Genomic DNA, 21,650 nt, shown 5'->3' on the forward strand with positions numbered 1-21,650 from the left:
AAACTAATGAAGGAACGTAATCATGATATAAGCAATAAAACATAAACCACTTACGCTCCTGGTCCTTGCCATGTCCATGTGATTGTATCCTAAGAAAAAGAAGCATGACACTTGTAATTAATTACTGTACTTTAAACTTTTATTACATTATAGATAGCATAACCAATGACATATGACTAAAAGGTTTTCATGGAAACTTCAACGCCCTCTTTGCAGAAGTTCTCAGCCCCAACAGAAATCATCCTACCTTTTCTGTAGCTAGGAAATACCCAGTAACCATCTCTTAAACGCAGAATATCTGCATTCATAGAACATTTAAAGATCCAGGGATTCTTCAAATGCTGTTAGCCTTAGAAAAGGAAGTTATTTACCATAAGCTGATGTTCCTTCATATGCATAGCCCATGTGTATTTTCCTAACCCATCCTGCTTGACAGGGTGGCCCTCAAATGTCCCTACACTTCACCTAGACCTCCCAGCAATAGATATGAACACCCTGTAACGCTTCTGAAATGTCTGACATGAACCAACAGTACAAGTGACATGAACCAACAGGACAAGTAAGACCTTGTCTTACCTCCAAACAAGTATTTTTCCAGTTGTGTTTATTCACAGATGACATACATCCACCTACCCGATCCAAGAATCAAAAGGTACGTTATAAGACATCTAAACCCACCAATTTACTCTCGGGCAAGACCAGCAGCACTTTTAGATGGCTGAGATGAACAGTGTGTAAAACACCAAGAGAGAACAAAGAGCAGTGAAAGAAGTGAGCAAGATGCAAACAGCTAAAAGGGAACAGAGACCTGGAAATGAGTATGTTACAGGTGACAAGAAAAAAAATGACAGTAAAGGTCATCACATTTTTAACTGTAAGACTAAGAAACCGTGTAGGAAAAAACTGCAATACTTGGAGACAAGATGTAAGCATAGAAGTAAGAATCCAAAAACGTGAAAGTTAGTTCCAAGCTATTGTTCTGACCAACTGGGAAAAAAAAATACAAGTCATTAATGGAAAGACAAAAGGACTCTGTAAATTCAGGTTTCTAAAAGATCAGATCAGAAAGATATTTCTATCACCTACTGAAAATGTTCAGTTCTATGCTACCATTCAAAACCATTTTAGAGTTTAGGTGATCACCTATGCCATGATCTTGAAAAATCAAGTCAAATTCATGTTTTAATTCCCATTTAGAGCAAAAGGCTGTCACAAGTAAAAATTAAAGAAAGCAACACATCCATAAAAGGTGAAAATTGTGATTAACGTGATAGATCAACAGCTTGGAATAAGATCAATATATCATGAAGGACTACTAAAAATTTAAGTCTTTACTTTCAACAATTATTTTAAATCAAACAAAATATAAGAATGATTCCCTATCTAGCAATCAACACACGTGCATGAAAATAGACTTCTCTGTGTAGTGATGTTGTATATCTTCAATGTCTACAGTTTTACTGTTAAACTGTTTCTGGCAATTTTGATGTGTCTGATAATACAGCTGGGGTTTTTCCACAAGGAACTTTAATTTACAAACCCTGACCATTACAATGTAGATAGCTGACAATTTCTCAGAGACCAGATCTGCCATACAGAAGAACAACACCACAGCTCCACACACACTCAACTTAGCTCTCTAAATTGCAACAGTGTAGATGGAGACAAAAAGAGCTCTAGAAAGGTACCTTGCCTGGGCAATGGATCACTGAACAGTGAATAAGTATTTTCAGAATCCAGACATTGTGCTGGCTAGCTGACAAAACAAACTCAAATAAGCCATGTATCCACCAACAATCCTGCGAGAAATTCCCAGTGTGAATGTCACAGCAGACGTGCATGCTTTTTCTCATCGAGATCATCAGGATGCAGCAGGGATGACTACTACAAATGCTCCATAGTGGAAAACAGGATGCAGTTCTGCAAGAAGCAGACCTATTTTGTAGGAGACTCCTGCTAGCACATCCAGTATTTTTGTGATAAAAACAGCAAGCAGAAGACGGGAAGTGGTATTTTCTATACCTAGTTTAGATACCTTTTATATTTAATCACAGCTACCAGCTGATGCTTATGGACAGCATTCACTTTGACAGCATTCTAAGTACACTTTGAAACTTTTGCCTCTAGATAATGAATCCTTTCAACTCTGTGGAAGTACGTCTTCCATATAGTTTGTATTTGACACAAGCACAAGAAGATATTGAGAATCACGCCAAGCTTCAAGCAGCAGATTGGCTGTGTTTTTACATGCTCAATCAACCCCGATACACCAAAGCTGCACAAGAGATATTGCCAAACCTCCTATCAAATAGCACAGTTACCTGTGGAAGACACTCGCACATAAAAATATTTTAAATGGCTCTGTGATATTTAAACAGCTATATAGCCTTTCCTAATTACCAGCACTGACAGAAGATTCAAATGAAGGAAAAGCTGTATACATGAAGAAAATTAATGTAAAAATTAATTGCAAAAAGGATTGCTGTAGAACCTATGGATGGCAACATTAGAGCATTTCTTTTAATTAGAATATAGGTAACAGCTGTCTAGCATCCAATAGGCAAAATACTACTAAACTAGATAAAGAGAAGCAAATTTTGAAATCCAAGTCTAAACAACATTTTAAGCCTTACAACTTCTTTCTGCTCACACATCAAGAGGAGCAACACCAAAATACTACTACTCCTAAAGAAACATCAACACAGGACCAGAGGCATTATTTATTTATTTGCTAGAAGAGAACTGAATTTACATCACCATTTTTTGTCACATGTTTCAGTACACTGCAGAATGGTAGTATTTTACCTAATTCTTGAATAGAATACAAGAAAAAAAACATGTATGAGTGCATACACCTACTACATTCACCCCAGGCTCTCGTCTCCAAGAGCCGCCTAAACCTGTCAGCTGCACTGAAGCCCAAAACTATTCTCATCTGCACTGTAGCACTCAGAGCTCTGAAGTAGAATGGAGCAGGCAGTTCAAGCTAAAAGCAGGGGGGTGACTGTTCATGATGCATATCTGGAATTCAGCAGCTAAGTGAAGATCTTAAGAAATTCCTTTCTAAACCTAAAATTATAATATGCAGTGGGTCAAATAAGGCAACAAACAGGAAACCAGAGACAAAGTTTGCTAGAAATGCTGCCTTACTGTATAAAACCCATTGTTCTCTCCCTACCCTGTTGTTCTTACTTGCTACCTAATTCTTAACTGCATCCTAACCAAAATAAATCTCACCTTCATGTATCACATCATACTCCTCCTTCCTCTCCTCATTCTAACTTTGCTGCAACTCTTCTGCAGCCCCCAAACTAATCTAAAAATTAAATAGTAACAGCAATTATTCTCCCCCCTCCATTAATACTTAGTGGAAGTAGATCTTAGGAGGTTAAATGGCTCAGTAAAGCACAGAAACCTAAGTGTTTTACTTTTTCCTAATAATTTTAATTACTGTAAAGTTCCCTACGCTGATTCAGGCCAATTCTGATGGATATCTATATAAATATTTACAATATCTTTTATGACATCTTGCAATAATATTTTTAAAATTATGCCAAATTTCAGTAAAATTTACATTGATTTACGTCAATGTAAAAAGCTCATAAACAGAGTATTAGGAATTTTTAACACTAGTTTACGGATGTTGCATATTATGTACTATGGGCAGTAAGGACATTTCAGTATGAAAACAATTTTTGAAGATATTTGCAAATTAATGTTTGATAGCTTTATATTGTTTGATATTGTTACAAATATGTTTACTATTAACCAAAAGTAACAAGGTTTATTAAGTGTGACATAAGGCACCTGCATATTTTCCATTTAAATTGGCAGTGCAATAAAGTCTTAAAAATATTTTTAGAAAATAATATTTCTTCTTGAAAATAAACCAATTACATAATGAAAAGTCCCAGACAACCTGCTACAATGCACTTAATACCATGTGAGCATAACAGGCTGCTATACTTGTCACAGCAGCCACAAAGATAATTTTTGGATTTGTTACTGTGAACTAGTTGACTGCCATCACACCTTGTCTCAGTCAAGAGCAAGTGGTGGTCTATGTATATTAACTTTGCTTAGCTTCTTTTATTTTGTAATCAAGCATATGTTTTGTACCAACCTGTAAATTGACAAAGAATGATGGATGGAAATGCTATAAAACACAAGCACTTAGGTACGAAGAGGAAACTAAATCCTTCCTTAGATCGAGAGGTTAACATGCTAGACAAAGACAGATGACATGAGATCTTCTGATGTGACATGCATTGGCAAAGAGGCAAGGTAGTCCTTACTTTACTTTTGACACTCCTCCCATCCTCCCCTAAATAACTTCTATTTTAGAAGGGGCAGACTGGACCTGAAAATAGCCCCAGAGGTCTCAAAAAGAAACTTCAACTATAAAAGCCAGCAAAGTGCACCAGGAAGCACCTTCTAATTAACCAAGGAATGTAGACAGACAGGATTCTGGCTGCAAGAACAGGAAAGTAGCTATATTGGGTAAACTGAATAATAATAATATAAAAAAAGAAAATCCCTCTTCCGTGCTTTCCTATAGGCTTGATCTGGAAGTAGATCAAGTGAGCTTTGTGTTCATTTGTTTGCCTATATCTTTACAAGTATTTTTAACAATTGTTTAATTTAGATACTGTAAATAAATGTTATAATTTGCACATACAATTTACGTGAATCTAACTTCTATTGAAGGACTACTCCAAATTAGCTAGTGTCTAGCATTCCATAGCCAAGTGCACAGTGAATGTAAAACATGGACAATGAGACACTTTTATAAAGGTGCCGAGATCATCCCCAACACATTGTTCTATTATCATTTAGCTAGTTGCATTAATCTGTGACTAATATCCCCACAGGCAGGAGGTGTAGAAGCATCTTCCAGCAATAAATGATACTAAGAAAACTGTCCAGCATACACTGCAGTAACTGGGAACACATGGGAACACAGATCCTAGACAGAAATTAACCCTTGTCTTGTAATTTGTACAGGACTTCTTGTAACAAGATGAATAACTTCCAGAGCACTGTTTTAAAGGAGTAACCTAATAAAATCAGAAACATTTAAACTGTCTCAGTTAAGACTATTTATACTGCTAGAGGCTTAAGGAATGCATACTTAGCCCATAAGCATTTACTAATGCTTTCCAAATTTCTAAATCTAATTATCTAGCCTAGAAGATTACAGAAGTGCCAATGTATTTAGAGGAAAAAGCCCCATATTTACTGCAAGCTGAACTTACCAGTTTGTTTGGATAACGTAAAACCACTGGCTGTACAGGAACTCCAGGAATAAATGCTCCTAGAAGGCACATATGACACATCATTACATTATAGCGCATTTTGGTGCAGAAGAAATTTATTGCAGTAAAGAATTAAACAATTACTGTGCTGATATGTATAGGAATTAGTTAATAGTGAAAAAATAAGATCCAAAAGTAGCCTCAAAAGTGATCTAAAAAGCAAGGACTGAAGAATGACAATGTACACCCACCTTTTCAGAAGATAAATAATTAAGAATGCTTGCTTGCGTTCTCTAAATTATCTCTACCACTTACATAAGCTGTCATGTACATAAGCCAAAGCTCAGTACCAAATTCAGCTTGATAAATGATTAAAAAAATATGAGTATGTGCAAGATAGTTAAGTCAATATATTCCCTGTGGTCAACAGTATTTTTTGGTGAAGAACCTAAGCTTTCTTATGCAAAAGCTTTCTATTTTCAGCTGGACAACATCGATTTACAGGAAATTTATCATCTCTGAAGTAACAGAATTAATTTAACTTCTTTTCTCCCACCTAAATTCCCCTCAGAGGGCTTATTTGTTTATTCTGTAGCTATGGAAAATCTAATAGCTAGAAAGGATTGAGCTAGAGCTATTGTACACAAGTATCACTTCATTTCATATGAAAAGTATAGCTCTGATAAATGAGTAGCACAAGATCTAATTTGCTAATCATCTTCTTGGTTTCTAGCACAAAGATTGGGTAAGCATGATAACTATCTTGGTCAAGATTTCTCTAAACATCTTTATCTCATGAAAACAATAAAGACAGTCTTCACTCAAACTATGTTTTTATAGCAATTTACTTCAATTAAAATTAAGAACTGAAGAATGGAAGCATACTGTATTCTTAGCATTACATTTGCTTTACAAAATTAATTGCATAGATGTAGAAGTAGTAATTGTTAATGGAGTATAAACATTTAAATACAGGTTATCTGAATGGGATCCTGCAGAGATTTGGTTCTTGGGCAAGTGGTACTTTCTATGCAGTCTCCAAAAGCAACAGCCTAAGCAACTTTTGAAAGAATCCAAAGCTGACAAAATCTGAGCAGTAGATGACAAGACCACCATTTAAACAAAACTAGACTAGCTTGTCCCGTGTGACTAGCTTGCATCAACACAAAACCAAAAAAAACTGCGTAGTAAGAGCAAGGAGCGTAAGCCCACATGAGTAGAATGGGGAAAGGCATCCTGAAAGCAGCTACTTGAATAGAGACCTAAAGCAATTTGATGTAAGTGAGGAATTTTGGGGCAAAGGATTTCTGGGCGGCTGGATCGATACAGAAGCAGGTTCCAGTAGGAAAAATGAGACAGCTAAGAGGCAGACAGCAGCGTATACTACACCAGAGGAGCAGAAGATAGAGTGGGTATTTGAGGCAGAAAGTATATGGTGCCTGGAATGTCTATGGCACAGAGGGAAGGCAGGAAAGCAGAGCTTTATATGAAGGACTCAGGCTGGTTTTCAAATCATGGCCAAGATTCAGGTGGAGAGATAGGGAGAGGAAGAGTAAAGAGTGAAAGAAGCGGATGTTCTCCTAACTATCACCCATTCATCTAGAAAGGTAAAAGCTGAGTGTGGAGGAAGAAAAGCTTTTTGAATGTTTGTTCAGGAGACAATACTGAGATTCCTTCAGCCAAATGAATCAGTGCAAGGAATCACAATGCTGACTCACTGCATGATATTCTAATAGCGATAAGTAAGTTGTAAGCAACACAAAATATAAGATACACAGTAAGACCAGAACACAATGAGCTAGGCAGAAACCTAGGAGAGTCAAAAAACACATTCACAACCGCATCGCTCACTGCAGCCTCCCCATTCACCATCTCCCTACCTATATCATAAAAGCAAGTTTACATTAAACATTGGTGGTTCACTGCAGTATTGGCATTTCTCCCTACTGTAACTGCAGTTTACTACTGCAACAATGTTCAGTATTACACTCTCTACTAATCTGATAAGCTAAAAGGGTGATACTAACTCAAGAGCTTCAAATGTGGATGTTAAATAAAAAATACTGTAAAAAAAGACAGCCTAACATTGCTATACTGGCAAGATTCTTGTGTCATCTTCACCAGAATGCGACACAACAGAAGAGTTCAAGAGGAATCGACCACATACAACACAGCAACAAATGCTGCAGCAGCATGAAATAGATACACACTGATACCTTAAGCTTTATAGTGTATCTAAATGCTGCATGACAGACCCAAAATAGGAAATGGAGGGGGCAAGAAAAAAAAAAAAACCACCACAAACAAAAACCCAGTAAGAAACATTAATCCTCCAGCTCATGTGCATCTCAAAAGCCAAGAAAATATCTGAATAATCTAAAAAATTTTGCTCAATGGTGGAACTACAATCCTTATGGAGCATCAGAAAATTTCTATTCCAATACCATCCTACTGCAAGATTTTTAACTCAGCTTCTGCAACAGCAAGCAAATTACAATGCAAGTGGTATTTCAGAAAATGAAGATACAAGAACATTCTGTAGAGAACAGAGAAATGAGCATCATACCTACCAGGCTTGAATGTAATTAGACAGGAGCGGTTTGTGCAAGTGCCCTCTGGGAATATCATTATCTTGAAGTAAAAAAAAAGTTGACTTTTAAGAATATTTCAATGTGAATTTATTTATAAACACATCTTTTCAAAGCTAATGTTAACCTGATTACAGTAACAAGTATTCAGGGAAAAACAGTTCTGAGAAAAAAAAAAATAGTGCTCAGTAAAGAAGTCAAGTAAAGTTGTGTATTAATAGTCAAAATATTTTTCTTTATCTGAGAATTTGCCTCTTCCTTGACCTCTGATAATAAGTCTATTTGATTGGAACATGGACAGCAACCAGAAACACTTGTGAGTATAAGAGAATTTTCACAAAATGTTTTGGTGCTGGTAAAAATACCATATCCCATTTTGCACCAAAACTAAATTCCTGCTCTCAAGCTACCTGCTTACAGGCTCAGCAAAGGAAGACTGTTATCTTCTTTTTGCATTTATTACTTGGCATGTGCACAGATGTCAGAATGACAGAGGCTGAAAATATTTAAACAGAATTCTAACAAGGAATAAAATGTTTAAGTAGAACCCAATTCAGAGGAAGAGGTTAGATTGACAAAAAAAAAGTTTCTGACAGCAAAAAGCCAAGAACTGCTGAAATTCTGTTGAGTTACAGAACAAGACATTTAAAGGAAACAAATACATATCCTAAGGGGACAAAGCAATGAACTAGAATTAACGTTATTACTCTGGTACTAGCTTGCTAGATATTCTAGAAATCACTTCAGCTCTGCAACTCAGCTTCTTCATCTGTAAGAATATTTACTTTTTAAAGCACTTTGAAATCTATTGATGAAAGTCATGATGTGAAAGCTATGTATCACCTATCACATTGTTAATAACCATTTATAAAGTTTCTGCAGTCCAGTATGCAGACGTAACCACTGTAGTAGTAACAATGCCATGAAAGACATACCGTATCTTAATCTCAAAAATTCACAAGAATAATGCTTAAAGTTTTCAAAATAATCATATGCTTCTAGAAAATTGAGACCTTAGGTAGTCATCCCTTCTTTTCCATTACTGTCTTCCAAGGCATATTATAAACAGTCACATTTCAGGTGCAGATAAACCCCTGAGCCACTTATTTTAGCAATGTTTTCATCATGTGGTCCAACAGAGGTGTACTCTGGTTATTGGAACCACACAAATTGCTTGGGTTGGCTTGGCCAGCATCACATCTCCAATAATGACAGTATGCCGAAATCCTGAGAAGGGCAAGAACGCACAATACTCCCCCAGGTATTCTACTGAGCACCTTATTTTCTTCTTCTTCTTAGAGGACTTTCTAAACCTGATGTGGTCTGTCCATTTAGTATCGCTTAATAGAGCTTTATTCCCATGTACTTACCCAGTCTCCCCTTGAAACACATTGCAATGAAAAGCTAGTGTTTTCTACAGATAAGAATTTACATTATAACTTCTAGAAAGAGGGAGGAAATCCCACCCCCCACCAACCATCAAAAGCATCCCACAAGGAAAAAAGTAAACTACAGATCCAAAGCCTGGAAATGCTAAATACCATCTGTCACACAGTAGTAGTATACAGTACCTGTGGCCATTTACCATCAGACTGAGCACGTCTCTTTATCTCTTCAACAGTTTTCCTGCGAGAATCCTGGTCTGACCGAGATACAAAAACTGGTCGGATGTATTTGATTAGAGCTGAAGAGGAAGGAAAACAAAAACAAGCAAAAGAGCCTTTATTTCCCCTTTGTTTGAAAAAGATCCCCGCCCAGCAGTCCTCTGGACAAAAATTTTGGTATAAGTACAGAACTATTTTGCTATATTACACTGCAAATTTAAATACTCAGCTGAATTATTGCAGTTTTATTGAAATATATTCATGAATTCCTGCAAGGAAAACCATATTCACAATTTTGGCACATTGTACTTATTTGATTTTTAATAGACAAATACACATACATCACATAACTTAAAACAGGATTATACATATTATGCATAGTTTTCTGCAACAAAGCAGCTGTGGCTGACTATATGCCATTTCCTCCTACAACAGAAATCACAAAATCTATAGCCACTCCCAATCCAGCAACGTAGCAGGAACCTCCCAAGTACCTCCAAAAGACATCCTGTGGGTCAAACTGCCACTGTCTTTAGAGCTTTTGTCTCCTATTACAGCTCAGCTTCACTGAAGGTGTGTCATCATCAAAGATATTCCATACATGGATTATGCTATCTTTTCTGAGAAATCACCATGATAAAAACAAAAAGCATGCTTATTTTCCAAGCTTCCAGGCTCAGTGGGAAACCTCCTATACATAGCCAGACACAAAATTAGTGTGAGCAAGAATCAGAAATCAATCCTCAGTATCCTCTCCATGCATGTCTGTCACAGGAACACAGAGGCCCACTTACAAAAAAATAAGTAGCATATACAACTCTGCTGCAGTGTCAAAAACCACTACAAGAGAAGCATCTTCAAATGTACTACTTCATGCTTTTATCCAAGCAGGTTGCCTTAAAATACACAAATGATAAAAATGTATCTCATAATCTTATTCAAAAGTTCAAAAGTCACTACATCATTAGCTATTCTGTTTGCCTAAAATGGAAATATAAAATACAGTTTTCATATTTCCAACTCCTGCGAGATGAGTTTACTGACACTAGTTGTATAATCTTCTTTTGTCAAGGATGGACTTGCTGCATTAATGGATCAGCCAGTGCTTAAAGTGTGAAGAAAAAAAAACAGCATAAGGAATTACAGTCCTGTACTCAGCAAAAGCTGCTGATTCTGGTGTTACCCCACCAGCAGTTTAGTCAGCTCTCACTGAAATCCTTCTATGGTTCTGTGAAACTCATCTGCCACACCTTACAGCAAGTTCCCAAACATTCAGCCAGCCTCTGAAATACTGCTTTTATCCCACAAGTTGCTGAAGCTCAGGAGACAGTATACTAGAGAAAAGTTACCATACTCCATGCTTTTTCCTACATGTTCGCTCTTAGACAATATCCACATGACAATGCTTGCTAAGGGCACAAAGATGATCATGGGCCAGCTGGGGTTACTGCTGTGGGAAGGTAAAAAACCCCAAAAAACAACCAAACAAAAAAACCTAAAACCCCCAAACAAATCACAAAACAACCACACACAAAAATTAGAAAAAAACAAACAGACCAAGCAATAAAAGATGCAAACGAAACTATACTTGGTTTCATAACCCTGTTCGTTTTGTTTCTTAGTGATGCTAGTCTTGAGTTTCCCCTGCTGCTGCAAATTACTATTCTGTAGCAAAACCAACATTATCAAGTAAAAGAAAGCAAAAAAAGACTCAAACATCCTCAAGCCTTCACCCCAAAGTTTCTTTTATATCAGGCCCAAATTATGAAATTCAAGTTACTTCAAGCCAAGGAATGAATAAGGTAACTCCAGAGCTCCGAGGTTCTTATCTGAGCCATCACTATTTCAGCCCATCACATCAAATCTTAACCTAACGGAGAGATAGGGTGATCATATTAAGTCTTACTTCCTTAGGGATCACATTAAAAAGCTGACAGGATTCATGTTTTAACATTAAACAGCAAAACAGCAACTTAAAATCCTGTAAGGCACCAACTACCAGGCCCTTAGTGGCTAGGTTCAACAATTTAAGTGAAATTGAAACTCTCAGTCATCAGTAGGAAGCTGAAAGTACATAGCAAGGGAAGACTAGTTCTGTACTTGCCCTTCCTCATATGCTCGTTTCATAACCACTTTTGAAAAGAGAGACAAGGCTACAGAGACCTTTACTCTCACCACATATTTCATGTTCAGTAAATAGACGGGAATCTGAAAATTCAAAGGCTGCACCAAGTCAATCTGTGCAAGAAATAGTCAGGAACAGGGCCAAAGGTCTGTAAAGAGAAGCTGAGAAACATACCAAATAGGTGGACAAGATGAGACTGCACTCAGGAGTCAAGTTGAAACATAGGGAAGCCTGGAGACAGTACTGTAAGCTAGTATGTATGAGGCAAGGAATAAGCAGGACTAGAGCAAAGTCAGGGCAGGAGCAAAAAGCAGTATGTATGAAAATGCTTCAGACAGCTGGCACACTGAGCAACTAAAGGCAACAAGCAGAGCTGTGCAATACGCTTAATAAATGGAACATAATCTTAACCTTCTCTGCTCATCAGTTTAACTGTCCAAGACCGATTGTAACCAGGTAGTGAAAACCACAGCTCAGGTATTCAAGAGATGCTAAAAGAGGTGCTTGCCCATCTCCACTCACTCCATTAAAACCACCTTTAAATCGTAAATTCTAGTGGGCGATGGCAGACAAACCATCAATTCACAAAATTGACCTTGCCAGTGTCATTATTCCAGTGTTTTCTCTAGCAGTATCAGTCCTACTTAATGTAGTCGCTCTCATCCCCAATTTCAGCTCATCACAAGTGGTCCTGAAGACAGGTGACACATGTACTCCACCTTCTTAGGCAGATGCCTGCAGTTTAAACAGTACTTCCAGTAATCCATCAAAGCCTTTGCCCTGCAGGGCAGCCAGAATGCCACAGACAGGCTAACCAATAGAAAGTTGCTCTAGCATGAAACAGCCCTTTTTTAAGAGAGCCTGCAAAAATTCAGTATCGCCTTAATTGCAGGGTGGCAGCTCCAGGTGATTTCAGACCATAACTCCCATGCAATCATTTCAAGCACCAGCTGATACATAAGAAAAAAGTTTCTCTCTGATGAGCTGAACATACACAATTGGTGTCAATGAACTTCTCAGGATAACAGGAAAAAAATAAGGTATTTCATCTCTCTATTTCCAGGCAAATGTGGGTGAGGAAACCTTGTTTCAAATCAAGGCATGAAATGCTATTTAACATACAATAGAAGAAATTATTCTAATAAAGCATTTAAATTATGCTGGACAGTTACAACCATATAGCAGATAAAGCTATACTGGCAGCATCACCACTGGTCTCCAAGGCATCAGAGAACACAAAAAGCAACAGAATGGCAGTGTGGCACTAAATACTGTTCTTCTAAAATGTATCCATACGCCCATTTTTGAGTAGGCAGTTACATTTTCACCACTGTAGAAACAGCATCAGAGCAACAGATTATGCTGCAAGAGTAGAGAACACTGAACCTGAGGCTTTTGCTTGTCCTCTCCCCCAAACAACACAAAATCCCATCACAGATGTTCCTCTGATACACTGAGATGGCAGCCTATAGAGACAGTACAAACTGACTCTGCATTTAACATGGAGGTAGACTGCGTGATACATGTAGACTTGCACCAGGATATCCATTTACAGTATTTACTCCTTGATTTTTCCTACGATGGGAAAAACACAGATGATTTTTCTAATAGCAGTTGCGCTCTTGTGCATTCTGTATTTAGGGCTTACAAAAATTTGGAAGTTAAAGGTTGAAAAGTGCTATCTTGGGCTTAGTTTTTAAGAGTTGCCTTGCTCAAATGAACTTGCTCGTAAAGTTCTGAACTCACACCTTTCCTAATGAAGCAGTACCCAATATGAAACCTGCTCTTTTCTAGAGAGAAAAGAAGAAAAGAGATCTGCAAGGGGCTCAGAAGTCTTTTGAAGGCTACAGGGAAAAAAAACATTAAGACTCCAGAATAAAATGGCTTCCTGTGTATATGGACAGAGACACCTTAAAACAGAGGGGAAAAAAAACCCCAACCAAACCAAACTCCACCCCATCCCCCCCAACAAATACACAAAGTTGTATCAATGCACAAAACTGAAGTCAACCAAAATTAGTATCTTTTCCACTTGGGAGTTATAGTGTTCTTATGGAGATAGTATTATTGCAGTCATGGTACTCTACGTGAGATTTGTAAAGTTAGTGGTAGTATCTTATTAGAGCAACAATCATACACACAAATATATACTTCTTTGACCCAAGCCTGAACCAACCACTGAAGCCAAACACACATCAAGAAGAACTTCTCAGAGTTTTGCTGAATGCTTATCAGATGGACCACCAGACAGAAGAGATACCAAGTACTCCTGGTATAGAGGCAGTGTGAATGGGAAAGTTCTTCCTCCTATTTCCAAAGAGAAAGGCAGAAAACATGCAGTCTGTAGGACAAGGAGAGGTCAGTAGTGGGAGGTAAATAATCAGTGTTAAACAGAAGTTAATTCCATGGTATCTGGGTTGGTCTTTTAAAACACAATCTATTTCCTTTAAGGACTTCTTGAGGGACAAACACCCTTTTCGTATCACAAAGATTGCTGCAGCACCTATAGAAGGGCATGGCTGTATGTTTCAGCTTTCTGTTGCCAGTCTAAAAAGTATTTTATGGAGGCAGTTGTGTTGGTTTGCAGGTTTCCTATATACTGTAGTTTCTAACTTCCATACATTATATTAACTAGGACGCTTAAAAAAAGTGGTGGTGGTTTAGGCATTCCAGCAGCAGTTTAAATGAGAAGTAATTGTTCCTGAATTTATGGTGAAAAAAAAAAAATCCAACAGATGAGGATTCCAAGCCAAACAATACAGGCATACCTGTTATATACAGGTGACAGTGCAACTATTTTAAGTCTCTCCAAGAGAGGTCCTGCGAGGACTGAAATACTGCAGGACCATCTGGGTGTCCACAGCCTGAAGGAAACATTGGCTTTTGAAATGGAACTATTTAAAGCAGAGGATGAAATGGACAAGCTTGGCAATAACTTCAAGATGCTCCTCAGAACAGGGAAGCACATTTGTGTACTCAAGGCAGGCCACAATGCCGACATCGCATTGGATGTCAGCATTCAGGCTGGCGACCTTAACAGTGTTGCAAGCTGCTGATCCACAGCGTATAAAGAGAAGAAAATTGTGACACCTTCGCCTTACGGCAGGTTTTTCCAAAAGGGGTTTAAGTTCCGTTTTGATAAATCTCAGAAGCATTTGAATGCAAGATCCTCACTGACGAACTGTGGGTCGGGTCTACCATGGTTCCCATTCTTGTGTGCTTTGGAAGGTATGGGGGTGGAGGGAAGCAACTGGGGTGGAGGACTGGAGGATTAGGTTGCATAACTTTTTACAGAGCTGATGAGTAATTTGACATCTTTTAAGTTCCAAGATGAAAACATAGCCAGCTACCACAGCATAAATATTTCCCACTGAATGACTTATTTCTTGTCTTTTAGCCGTGATGCTCAAAGAAAGGCTTATAAAGCACTTTCAAAAGATGAGCTTGAACAAGAAATCCTAGGTTTACTAGATGGGCGGGAGGTAATAGAATTTACAACACAGTATGATTCTCCCTTCCTCTATAGCTCTTCTGTATTCTGCCAAGTACAAATGACCTCCTTCCCCTTTCTAAACTTAAGCTAACATATCCCCCCCATTCATTTCACAGGTACCAACTTCCTTCTCTTTTTCAGAGGATGAGGTTACAGATGTTGAGAAGCTGCTTAAAGTTGATGTTAGCTTCTCACCTTAAATTTCATTTTTACAAGCTCAGCCCACAGAATATCTTTGAATCACAAAAGCTGTCCAACAAAATCTCCACCAAATCATATTTACTGACAAATCCCTTTTCCTTCTTATTGAAGTATTTCTGCAGTAGCACTGGCTACTTCAGCAACAAAAAATAACTTTTATCCAGGTTGCTTTACAAGCCAAAAATAAGGCAGTGAAGTGTAACTATCCAGAATTTATGCAAAGAGCTTGTCCTGACTTGAACTGGGCTTCTGGAGACAAAACAGTAAAGTTTAAGTACCTGTGCTGACAATTTAATTGATCTAACTTCTTCAGCCAGCATAAGGTGCAACAGATTCATAGATGTTATCTTCCCAGGGCTGCACACTTTAACATAAAGTGGTCCAGTGAACTTCATTTCTCCAACCTACCAAAACTCTGGAAAGCCACTGTGCAGAAAGATACATCCTCCTTCAGCATCGTGGTGATGTGCTCCATATGTTCTGGTCTTCTCTACTTACCAGATACCTTTTTTTTTTTTTTTATGATCCTTGAAATCTTTTTTTTTATATTTGGGCAAGCAGTTCTTCCCCAGAGTTTGTTAACCTAGTGTGTGCCAAGTGGGTAATTTTCTTCCCTACTGACCACTAACTAAAGAGGTCATACCTCTTCCGTCAGAGCAAAAGAGCATTTTTTTAAATTTGGTTTTTCTTTTATTTGTTTTCATAAAAAGAAGGAAGTTGTCTGAAGGAGTCACAAGACTTAAGTCTGCTTCTGAAATTGGATTTTGTGGTCCAGGACAGCTGCCTTCAAGTTAGAAAGCAATAAAACACTCATACACAACAAACACTTGTGGAATACTTCCAATTCCATAAAGAATAGGCTTTTAATCATCCGGACTTAAAAGTGGATCAAAAGCTTAATATTCCATGGCTGGCAAACTAAGGATACAATAATACAGGCAGCTGCTCCAGAAACCCATTAAAATACTTTTAGAACCACTCTCAGTAACCAGTTAGCAATCAGATCTTTTTGTGCCTGCTAAAGCACCTGATCCCTCTGGTACACAACATACAATGTCCTGATAAACACTGTCATTACAACAAAAAGCCAAGTTATTTATATCATGTTTGGATATAGTTTGGGTTGGAAGGGACCTTTAAGGGTCATCTATTCCAACCTCCATGCAGATGAAGTAGATGAAGATCTACTCTTCACACAAAGTCCTCATCCTTAGAAATGATCTTCAAATTCCCTCTGCTCCTTCATTTTTGACATGTTGAAAAGTCTGCTCACAGAGTTAAATGAATGTACTTTATTCAAAACTTCCCAGAAGATTCTGAATGACTATTCACAAAACTCAATTTAGAGATACCAAGGTTAGGATTATCAATCGCCAGCTCCAAAACTTCACTGGAGATGGTACAGTAAGTTTGCAAGATTTACAAAACTGAACATAAAAACCAATTCCGGCCTCTCTGGGATAGATTCTAGATGAATGTCTAGAGTGTTGACAATTCACCATACAGTCCAAGAAAAACACGGCCACCTTTTCACAGATAGCATAAGAGAAATACCAGTTGACCAATAACATGAAATACATTCTTGTGTGTGTGTATGTAGAGAAGTGTAAATAACATCGGAATTAAAATACTAGGTCAAAGGAGGAGAGGATAGTAAGTAGCACCTACTCCACAGAAAACCTCTTTCAAGCAGTAAAAGAAAAAAATCAATCACAACTTCTCTCCACTGGAACGTTTTCACTAAATTTTAAGCCAAACTAATCATTACAGTGATTACTTACCTCTCTGTTAAGGTCCATTTACTTTAATAACATAAACTGCTGTAATTAATGTTGCTCATATAAAAGTATTCTTGTAAAAAACAAACAAACAAAAAAAGCTTTTGAACTCTGAATCCCAGTTATGACCTTTGCCATGCCTCATTTCCGTGGCATTTTTCTGAACACTTCATAATGGACTACATTATTTTTGTGGCTACATGACATAAAGCAAATGCAGCTACACAGGACAAAATACTCATTTACTGGACTGCACATTCCAGTAATATTCCATTAAAACCCTATATGTGGTTTTCTGGGTTTTTATAACCGGTTTTGCTCACATATGAACAAAATCTACTGAATAATTTTTAAAGTTTATTGCAGTAAGTCGAGACTTTCAATTGAACCCTTTAAAAGTTACCTTTAAATTAGGTATATAGGAAATACTTACAATCAATGTAGCACAAATAACACATATTGAGTAGTTCAAGATACAACCTTCATATCCCTACTGATTCTTCTCAGGCTTTCCCACTAGTCCCCTCTGAATCTATTATGTGGGATAGTTAAGCAGCTATTACAGCGTGCTGTCAAGTGCCATTCTGCCATTTCATCACATTTCAGTAATGCAACATGGCCTGGAGTTACCTCATCTAGGTTGAGTCCTCCAAACAGTCCAGCTGCAAGCAAAGGAGAGCTCTACATGGACTACTTAATTCTTCTCAGCTAGCAATTATTGAACAGTCAACTAAGTCAGCTGAGAAAGAAGATAAATCTGCCCCTGCTCCTATAGCTGGACTGCTCCTAAAGCCCAAGATGGCCTGGATACACCTATACTGTACAGGAGTGTCAACATATCATCTCACAACAATATCTTCTTTCAGTATCGGATAAGGGAGTTCAATTTCTTTTTGTTTTCACACTACACTTGTTTGGTATACATTTGTTTTTAAAAACACATGCCTACATCCTTTTTGTTCAGAGCATCTATTAATTTTTTTACACAGATTTTTCACTGCCACAAGCTTCTAGTAAACTCTATTCAGGCAGATATTCAACGAAATTGAGTACAGCTACAGTTCTGGCCTAAGCTTTACTTAATACAGAGAGACCTTTATACCAAAAGGTTCCCTACATGAAACTTCCAGATTTAACCACTCACTATTTGTGGCCATGTCTCAGCTTCTGGTTTTGAATGTGTCCTTAAAATAACATTTTCTAATGAAATTTTAGGAGGATGTCAACACCAACAGCCTGATTCCACTTAGTTGTGAAGGAACTTAAAGCTTTTGTTTAGACTCCTAAACTAAAGAGTCCCTACTCAAGGTGAAAGTAAAATCTTTTGTCCTTTTTATGCTACCCTTAAAATCTACACAATGAGACACCGGAAGATTCTTCAAACTTTGCTGGTCCCTAGACACAACACACTGGATTTCTCCAAAATACTTCCACACAGACTTTGGTTAGAGGTCAACAAGCCTAAAAGCTTACACATATTTTGGCACAACTGAACCAAAAAATCACAAGTCTCTCAAGCCTTTGTGAGACTCAACATTGATAATTCCAAAGACAGTATTCAAATACTACTGACTTGGGCATCTGCATTTCTTATGACTAAAGACGAGTGAACACCCACCTGCCCTTGCCCACCTCTCACACCCTGCCTGAGACAAACTTATAGACACATGAAGGATTAGCAGCACTCCCTCAAGGCAGGGTCCCACTCAGAGCAGCAACATTTCTAGAACACGTTTCCAGGATGGCATCCCAACTCACACCAAGAAAGAAGTTTTGGTCAACTTCCTCTACAGCCCCATCCTAACTTGATTTTCTATTTGTCAGGTCTTAAAACATTGCAATTTCACTGCAAATTTAACAATGAGTTCTGTAGGATTGTCTTGACTTTGTACAATGATTCAACTTTGGAGAAAGTGGAAAAAAAAAAAAAAAACCACAGTTTTTCTATTGACATTCAAAGTAGACCAGTAAAAAGAAAAAAATCTCACCATATATTATAGCAAAATTTCCTTTGTGTTTCAGGCCTTCTCATACACAACCAGTGAACTGGTTCCACAACTTCCTAAGTAGAAATTTTTAATTCTTGAAAAATTAAGTATCTACCAACTTACTTCCCCAAACAGGAATGTCTTTGCTTTCTGCTTTCATCACAATGGAGGCGAAGGTCATAGTTACTGGAATGGCATCAAAGTAGGAAGAATGGGGAGCCACAGTTAATATTGCTGCTTCTGATGGCAATGCCCGTCTGCCTTTTACATTTATCCAGTGGAATCCGCCAGCAAGCCACATCATTCTCATGATTGCTTTCAGCAAAATATCCACTATCCTGTAAAAAGTTGAGAAAACAGTTACGCTGCCACAGAAATACCTTAAAATAATGAAAAGAAAAAAGTTACATAAAAACTTTATAAGCACAACAAAAGCACAGATAGGATATGCTGCTTAAACAGAGCAGGAACATTGCATAGACCTTTTGTTTTCTCTTTCGCAGCAGATTTAAGACCACTTTCAAGGTAAGATGCCATTAAATTTCATTTCATGCCTGAATATTACTGCTTTTTAATCACAATAAAATTGGCATTTATCACTAAATTAATTTTGATTCAGACTATGACTGTTGAATTTCTTCTATACAATGTCTAATAATGCTTTCTAGTAACACCAAAAAAGCTCTAGTATCTGAGCCCTGAAAAATGCTCTTAAGATACTGCTAGAATGCAACAGCCCTGATTCTTGTGTTCAAGTTTACCCACATGTAACAGTGCAGAAGTGTAGGGCGGAGATTCTCAAACACAGGGCTGCCCCCAGAACACATCTGGGAGCTTTGGAAACATTTTACTTTCTTCCCTTCCCACCCCATCCCCTCCTAAAGCATTTTGTTTTGCAGGGGTTTTTTGTGGGGTTTTGTTTGCTTGCTTTTTAAACTTTCTGACACTCATGAAAAGATAAGCATTTACTTTGAATCAGAGTGCAAAACCCAAACACCACAAATTGTTACACTCACAGGAACTGGAGGCTGGAGAGCAGGATGACACTGGCAAGTGGATGAAATGGGGGAGGGACAATCTAAAAAGCTTCAAAATAACTGTATGCAAGACTGAAGGCAGTCCATTATTCCTGTAGTCATTATACTGATATCATTCCAAATGAAATCTAAGGTGGCACACCTCTGTGGTTCTTCCCTCCTGTGATGCAAAATACAATCAGCTTCCCTCATGCTAGTGCCAGCTCCTAATTTTGAACTTCTCTACAGAAGAGGTGATACACTCCTCCCCTTCCTTGCTCCTCAAACGGCAGTTTTCATGGATGGGTGAACACTGTCTTACATTCTACCTCAATTAGCATTCCAATATCAAAGCAAGTACAGACTTATTAATAAGCACAAAAGCATGGGGCAGGCCCTCAGAGAATCAAGAGAAGTTTTGTCAATTCATCACAGGGTAGCAAACAACAGGGTGAAGCAGTTTAAAACAACAATTTAGAATATGAAATCTGGGCACATTCTGTAGTGTCGATCTTCATAACAAGAAGTTGACATTATGGGAATAATTGAAATTGAAGGATGTCACAATGAAGCTTCCCACTACATCCTCAATAAAGGTAAGAGGCTAGAGATGATCAGTTTTTCTCCCTATAATTCTTGGGTCACCTGGTAAATCAAAGAGTTGAGGTATTTTTAGTCTCCCATCTGAGGCGTGTGCTTAAATAACAGTTTTTATATTTTTCTTTTCAAGAGAAAAGCAGGTCTATGGGACAGATACCAGGTATTTCCAACCTTCTCCATTTCAGACTGCTGAACTAAATAGCGATTCTCTCAGTATTTCACCACAACAGTGACTCACTTTCGCCACCAGGAGAGGGGCTTTTCAAGCTCTTGTTCGTCAGATCCCATTGAAGCAATGAATGCAAAAGGCCAGGCCAGCAACATCATAAAAGCAGCAAAAAAGAGTCGGATAGGAAACAGAGTCAAGGTCATGAAGGCAATCTGCAAAATCCAAAACAAATGCATTATTCTAACACAATCTCAGACTGAAAACATCAGCAATTCCTAGGAACTGATCTAGTCTTAACTTAAAAATATCTAATTTTAAAAGCAGCAGAATACACTTCAACTCCAAACAAGTAATTGTGGTGTATGCTGTCATGGTTTAAGCCCAGCCGGCAACTAAGCACCACCCAGCCGCTCCCTCACTTCCCCAACATTGTGATGGGGGAGAGAATCAGAAGGGTAAAAGAGAAAATTCACGGGTTGAGATAAAGACAGTTTAATAGGGAAAGCAAAAGCCATGTACGCCAGCAAAGCAAAACAAGGAATTCATTCCCTGCTTCCCATGGGCAGGCAGGTGCTCAGCCATCCCCAGGAAAGCAGGGCTCCATCACGCGTAATGGTGACTTGGGAAGACAAACGCCATCACTCCCAATGTCCCCCCCCCTTCCTTCTTCTTCCCCCAGCTTTATATACTGAGCATGATGTCATATGGTGTGGAATATCCCTTTGGTCAGCTGGGGTCAGCTGTCCTACCTGTGTCCCCCTCCAACTTCTTGTGCCCCCCCAGCCTCCTTGCTAGTGGGGTGAGAAGCAGAAAAGGCCTTGACCCTGTGTAAG

General features: G+C 38.1%; 1 protein-coding gene across 1 annotated transcript in view; it reads right to left on the reverse strand.

Moving 5' to 3' along the window:
• LPCAT1 (lysophosphatidylcholine acyltransferase 1) overlaps positions 1–21,026 on the reverse strand; it is a 54,821-nt gene extending 33,795 nt beyond the window's left edge. The window contains exons 1-6 of the mRNA XM_009641311.2: positions 20,887–21,026; positions 19,156–19,370; positions 9,415–9,527; positions 7,826–7,886; positions 5,256–5,314; positions 55–89 (exon numbers count right to left, since the gene is read on the reverse strand). Of these exons, the coding sequence (XP_009639606.1) occupies positions 55–89; positions 5,256–5,314; positions 7,826–7,886; positions 9,415–9,527; positions 19,156–19,370; positions 20,887–21,020 (617 nt within the window). The 5' untranslated portion in view covers positions 21,021–21,026. The remainder of the gene's footprint in view (positions 1–54; positions 90–5,255; positions 5,315–7,825; positions 7,887–9,414; positions 9,528–19,155; positions 19,371–20,886) is intronic.
• Positions 21,027–21,650: the final 624 nt, after the last annotated feature.

Source organism: Egretta garzetta, unplaced genomic scaffold (assembly GCF_000687185.1).
Source record: "Egretta garzetta isolate BGI_Z169 unplaced genomic scaffold, ASM68718v1 scaffold716, whole genome shotgun sequence".
Lineage (NCBI taxonomy): Eukaryota > Metazoa > Chordata > Aves > Pelecaniformes > Ardeidae > Egretta > Egretta garzetta.